General features: G+C 34.0%; 1 protein-coding gene across 2 annotated transcripts in view; it reads right to left on the bottom strand.

Moving 5' to 3' along the window:
- Positions 1 to 233: 233 nt before the first annotated feature.
- Positions 234 to 7,103, bottom strand: part of ZNF148 (zinc finger protein 148) — an 89,784-nt gene continuing 82,914 nt past the window's right edge. Inside the window, exon 7 of one of the 2 annotated variants that reach the window (XM_065876348.1) lies at positions 234 to 6,958. In XM_065876348.1, the coding sequence (XP_065732420.1) occupies positions 5,360 to 6,958 (1,599 nt within the window). In that variant the 3' untranslated portion in view covers positions 234 to 5,359. The remainder of the gene's footprint in view (positions 6,959 to 7,103) is intronic. The other variant, XM_065876350.1, reaches the window with a different exon arrangement.

The raw sequence follows: 7,103 nt of genomic DNA, 5'->3' as shown, positions 1-7,103 counted from the left end.
GGAGGCGGGGAAGGAAAAGACCCACTTGTGTCAGATACTGAGTTTGTAGTTCTTTCACACTGATTTCCCAGAGGGCTGAAGAAACATCGGCTATGACCTTTCAGGACATACATGATGCTCCCCTTTTTCCTATAAATTTGTTCTGGCATTTCATAAATTCCCAGTATCCATATTTCCACTTAGTTACCCACTCAAGCATAGCAACCCAATTCATTCAATTCTATACAACAGTGTCTATATTATGTACATGTTTAATTATCAATAGGAAATAGAAAATAAAATTTACAGTGATTGAGAAAGGGTCAGAAAATGGGATAGGAAAAGTAATACTGTATATTCAGAATATCCTATTATCCTACCAGTTTCAATGACAAGGTTTTTCCTTTATTAGTTGAAATACAAAGAAGGCATAGGGGATCCCAGGAAAATAACACTATGTATCAGAAAATTCAACGTGCTCCACCATCAGGATTTCCATTACACATTTAATTTCTTCTGTACAATTTTTAGAAACTTGTTTTTCTTTTCAAAATCATCAGATTTCCAGGTTAAATTCAGCACTACACAGTATGCCCTTGAAGTAAGATGAGGTTACCTGCTTTATTTGGATAACAAGTTCCCTTCCAGACAGCATTAAAATAAAGACAAGTAAGACTACACAGATAAAATCCAGTATAATTCAAATCCAACAATGAAAAATTTCCCCCATATTGTTGCAAAATTCTTTCTACTGAAATGCTCTGCTACAATAATAAAAAGCATACATTACATATAAAAGATACCAGTGTACTAAAAAGTGACAGAAGTGGACTAGCAAATCCTTCAAAGCACATTATATAAATGACTAGCATTTAAAAACATTTTTCCTATAAAATGTAGGTCATATACATTTATAAATTGGCGGTTTCATTTCTAAAGCAGTGATGTGTGTGTTCAAATAGTTAGCTGTTCTGTACAGTATAATATCTACTCAAATCAAACTACAATAGGTTTGTCTTTCTTTGTATTGAAGTTGAATAAATTCATCTGATCAGCTGAGAAATCAAGGTTGAAAAATAAGTATCTAAAAATCAAAGTAGAAAGTTTAGAATTATTGAAATGTAGCTATGAAATATGAAGAGAACTATTTCACAATGGAGCTGAAGTCACCTCAAAACTTATGGGCTTGAATCTAAAACAGAAACAAATATTAAAATCCAAAGCAAACCACAAAGTTAGGTAGCAGTACAGAAGCAGGCAAAAAAACACACCCCCTTCCTTCAGTGTGATGGGCACTAAGTTTTGCAGTCTTCCTCCATCTTGCAGAAGGGTGGTAAGGCCATTCAATGCTTAGTGAAAGTGAGTACAGATGAAGGCAGATTTAGCCTGTCTCCCCTGCAACTTCAATTATGCTGTGTAAACAGTGTTACGTTCCAATAGGAGGAACAATGGAATTTGCTTATAAAAACTGATTAAAGATAATCATTATTAAATGAAATAAAGATAGTTAATAACTCTGAAATGTTTTTAGAACTTTCCTGATGCTACTTGTAAAGTTAGCACTGCTATGTATTATTGCTTACATACAGTACAACATCATATGCCTTCTAACATAAAGCAGTACTGTGATTTGTTTGTACATATTTACAGATTCTTAAAAACAAGCTGTAAAAACATTACATACTTTCAGACAATACAAATTAGCACATTGGTACTCACTTCAAAACAAATGGAATGCATAACATTAATAAACATCATAAAGGAAGACTCACATAAAAGTCCTTGATTGTCAAGACACGTTTATATATAAACTCTAACTGTGCAGAATTAAAGATTCAATCGTAGGTACATCCTTATTTGATGAACCATATTTACAGCATGGTATTGCATAAAAAAATAAAATAATGTTTACAGGGTTTTACTTTTTTATCCATTGGATTAAAGAAAGCAACAAACACAACAAGAAATGTTTGTCTGCTTTAGTTTCCTACCAAAGTTTAAGTGAAAAAGGAAACATACGTTTTTTTATTTGCAGAATATAGCAAAAACAACTGGAAAATTATTTCCCTGAAATAAAGCAATTTGAAACGGAAAATGTTTAAATTAAATTGCAGAGTCAAAAAGTTTCTCATTGATTATAATAGTGCTTCTTCAAGTAAATATACTGTGAAAAAACGAGTTCTAGTTTAAAATGTTCTAAGTCTAAGAAATGTAGTTTTACAGTAATGCCTACTTTTAAGTTTCCCGGCTTTTTTTTTTTTTTTTTTTAACAGCCCTTTAAAAACCCAAATTAATAAAATGAAGGAAGTGGCAAAAGATCTAACCTAGCTGGCACTTTGCAAGTTTCTCTGGCCTGTGGAAATGAAAGCCTACCCTGAGCACAAGGCCTCTTTTGCCTCTCAAAACGAGAAAAATTACCCAACCATGGACAGTCCTCACTCAGCCAGAGCTAAAAGGATGGATTTCTATGGTATCAACTAGAAAATCTTCAAGTAGATCCAACAAGTTTAAGAGCCACTTCAAATATTCTGAACCAAATGAAATATGTGTGCAATAAATATAAAAAAAAACCACGCTTTTAGAAGATGTTCAAGAGATATTACTTCAACTAATGTGATCTGTTTCCAATCTTCAAACATGAGAACAGGTCCTAAGAAAGCACAGCTCACTCACACTTTGCCAAGTTTAAGGGTGTAAGAGTATGTTTTCCTAGAACAATTTGCTCACCAAGAGAAATGAAAAAAAAATTGCAAAAGGATATCCTCAATATTCTGATTTAAAGCAGCACAAAAGGCTACTTGCTTTCTCTATTAATGCCCAGATAGAAATTAAGTAACTTTCTGAACCAAAGTGGGGAAACCCAAACTGCTGAGATGTTTATCATATGATAATACAAGGTAACTCTGGTAGGCATGTAGAATTTCACAGTAAGAGAGCAATGACTATACTTAAAAAGTGGTAAGTCAGTAAATTATGCCAAAGTATCATTTATCTCAAAATATGCTTATAATGTGGTAGAAAAGTCTGCCATTATGTAGATGTAAAGAAATGTGGTGAACACAGGAATGCAACACCTGAACTGCCTGCATGACTGCCACTTTCAGAGGCCTTCCCTCCTTGACCTACTGCTCAGCAGTAGAGCCACATTCTAAAAACTGTGCTGGTGATGTTAACACAAACAAAAAACCTTATTCTGTACCAAGTTCTCAACAGAACAGAAATTCTAACCAGGCTCAAAACAAAAACAAAAAAACAAAATAAATGCCTACCATCATCCAATAGTAGTATGAGAAAAACAAAAATGCCTATACCTAGGGAGAGCACAGTTCCATTGTTAACATCTCGCCTGGATGAAGCCTTCTTGAGGTTGTAATGTGCAACGCAAGACACACCATTCTTAAGAGTCAATAATGGCAGAACTTCAATATCTTCTTCAAAGAAGTCTAAAATTCTTGAAAAATTTGGCAGCAAAGAAAGCTGTCAAATGGGAAAATATTTCAAGCAAAGTTTAACAACCAAAGTGTAGAGGAAACCCATATTAAACATAATTTATATTCCTTATCACAAAAACACCATATATTCAAAATAAATGCAAAAGATGTTAAGGGTAGATATTTCTTTGTTCCCTTTCTTTATGAGAACAGTCTTGGGATAACATTAAATAAAAGAAAAAAATAATTTAAATGTATAACATTCTATACTGAAACAAAGACTGCAGATCTATAAGGCCAATACAAAAGTTAAAATGGAAATTAACATTAAGTTGCATCTTCCAAGGGTTTTAATTTTAGATTATCACTGGTGCTGTATCAGTACGTGTGCATTGTGACAAAGATGGTGGAAATTTAAAATAAAAAACCAAAAAGTTGGAAGAAATTAAACAGGATAATAAAATCAATGTAACTAATGTTACTTTCCAAAAATTAAAACTGTCCAATGTGTAACTCAAACCATCATTCTTTAGAAAAGTATATATATAATATGTATATATATAAAAGCACTATTTATTGTACCATGCTGTATTATTTTAAGACAAAGAATTAAAAAAAAAAAACATTCGTGGTATAAGGATAAAGTCTGTAGTTTATTTAGATTTTGAAATGCAACAAAAAGTTTCCGATCACTCATCTAGCTGAAAAAGAAACTGTAGTTACTAGAATTAGTAAACACTCTTGGTTTGTAAAATTGTAATGAGCAGTGTTCATTAAAAAGTAACTCAAGATAAAATAAGCAATTAAAATGCCCATTTCTTTAGTTTCTCTGGATACTGTTTAATTATCCAATCTATCAAGATTCTAGAAAGAGAAGGATTAAACCAGGTTTTACAGTTCCAAAGATATCCAATTTCCTTTTATTGCCAAAAATTAAAATTTTCAATTATGAGATGATTATGACACAACCATATCAAACCTAAAAATCTAAATTTTTTTTTTTACTTTGAGAAATCAAAAATACCAAATAGATTCTAAGTGCTCTATGTTAACTGAAGTGTATATGTAAAGTAAAATACAATTAAGCTTTAAAATGTGGAATATACATTTTGTATAAGCATTATGTTCTTGGGAATGTAATCTACAGAATATCTTTTTACTAAAACTTCAAAACCTTGATACTTGCACATGAAAAATCATAAAAAATATCTAGGTACAACTGTACAAAGAAACTGACACCAATATGCATACTTCCATACAGAAGTGAATGCTTCAACAGTTATGTATTTTGGTAAAAGTTTTGAAAGTATGCATATTTTTAAAGTAATTAGGCTTTTAAATAGTGGAGTCTTAGACTATCAGATTTTTATTACTTTTTTCTCAAAAAAAAAAACATGTCAATATAATGCAAAATGAAAATCAAGGGTATATGGCATATCATTCTTTTTAAAAGGTGGTTTCCTTTTTTCCCCCTATAGGACACACTAATTTATTTAAGCCATAATCTCTTGACATTTAAACTTTTAAGTTCACTCTGTCTATACTCAGATTCCCTGCTGAAGTGCCATGACTATGCTGAAAAACTTAGAAACAGTATGAGTAAATTTCACACAATTACTAATCTCCTAAAAATGTACAATATTATCAGTTAGGAAACAATTGTGCGAAAGTCTTTTTTTTTTCCTTTTAAACTTGGTGTAGGTGGAATAGCAAGTTTCTGATCTAAAACAAGTAATGCATTGCTTCTATAAAGGTGACAACATGTAAGGCAGTTCAAAGAATGCTGACTAACCAAACAAAATGCAGTTATTGGATTATCTTGCTATTCATATCAGCTTAACTTGTTTTAACGCATTGCTCTTAAATCTGTACAGCACTCCATTTTACACAGAGTAACCCCACTCTTGATTAATCTGTTCTAAAGTGCCAGTATTATTTACACATTTTTTTTAGCCAAAAGTCTGGCCAGTTGTGGCATCAGGTGAGGATGTCATCCCAGCTCTATTATCATTTACATTCACCAAGGGAAATTCTGGAAATTCAGCACTTGTCCCTGGTCCCCGAAGGTTCACCTGTCCATTGGCAGTGCTAAACTGAGTAGCTATTCCAGCTCTGGATCCATGATATGGAGCACGGAAGGGTTGTTCAAAAGAGCTCATTTGGTAAGCTTGGTGGACAGGCTGAGCCTCAGCTTTCTTCTGAGAAGTCACTTGATCCAAAAAGTCCTGTGTTGATGTGGCAGAAGCATGGTTTGTCTCATCACCTGAAAAGGGAAATGAGTGCTGTGAATCACCAACTATTAGTCCAAAGTGGGACTTATCTGGAGTTGTTCTTAGTGGAGAATTCATTCCTGATCGAAAGCTATTGATGGGCATGGCTGCATAGACTTGCTTGTCTATGGAAGAGAATGCTGGCTGATTTGGAAGGGTCTGGTTATCGGTCACAAAGTTAAGGCTCGGGCTATTCAAATAGGCATCATTTTGGCTAGTTCTGTCCAAAGCCTGCTGCAGAAACTTTGAGTATTCCTGCAACATGTTGGCTTTATCTGATGAGGATGCTTGGGAGCTTGATCCAACATTCTCCGACTGAGTAACCTCAGGTACTTCGGAAGAATTTATTGATATGCTAGAAGTCACCTCAGTGTCCGCAACACTGAATGATATCTCATGTTGTCCATTAGCTTTATGAGAATAATGATCCAACAGAGTCTGCAGTACCTCATCTGGAATAACATTTTTGTCATGATTACTTTTTATCTCCACATTCAGTGCCTGTGAATCTAATATGGATGCTGTGGTACTCTCATCAATGACACTTGCCACAGCTGCCTGTGTTACAGAAGGCTGAGAAGCTATGGTACCCACATTCAGCGCATACTCCCTACTATTGTTACTTGCTGCCTGAAGATATCGCTTCTTCTTCAAAAACTGCATGGCATCGTCGTAATTAGTGCTACTGTGCACAGGTTTACTAGGCCCCTCTTGCAAATTGTCAACCTGGTCAATGTCAGCATTGCCTTCTGAGTCCAGTAAAGCTTGTTTGTCCACAAGTTCAAAAGCATACTTTGAAACTTTGCTCTCTTCATATGTGGATAAAGGCGAAATTGTTTGATTTTGCTCCAATGGCTGTTTCAGACTTCTCTTACTATTAATTTTTTTGAGAACCAACTTAGGTGGATGTATTTCTCCTGATGCATCTTCTAAATGCGATCCCCCAACTGAAGAATGTGGCATTTCAACAGCATACTCTGCCACCATATACTCATCTTTTACTTTAGTACTTGAAGAGTAAAGAGGCAAGTAATCATTTTTGTCTTTCTTCAGGTCAGATTTGTCCAAAGAACTCTCTTTGTCCATCCCAGATGATTTTTTCTCAGTTTTCTGCCTCTTCTTTTTTGGCAGTGAGTTATCTTTTGGTGATGTAGAAAAGCCAGAATCTTCCTCAGATGTCAGAAGGCCACCTTTGATGGCACATCTGTTTAGTTTTTTGTCATGATTTTCATGGCACATACGTTTATGTTTCAGTACACGATCTGTTCTGGAAAAATACTGTCGAATTCAAAGTTCGGAAGTGAGTTTTTTTGTTTTAGTTTGTATTTTGGTCAACCAAGAAAAGAAAAGAAAAAACGGAATTAATATAAAGATAGATATAAGTATAATAATATGAGCAACTCCAAACTAATTTGCTGAGCCA

Source organism: Phocoena phocoena, chromosome 4, assembly GCF_963924675.1.
Source record: "Phocoena phocoena chromosome 4, mPhoPho1.1, whole genome shotgun sequence".
NCBI classification, from domain to species: Eukaryota; Metazoa; Chordata; class Mammalia; order Artiodactyla; family Phocoenidae; genus Phocoena; species Phocoena phocoena.
The sequence above is the reverse complement of the archived record's forward strand: the minus strand, read 5'-3'. Positions and strand labels throughout refer to the sequence as shown.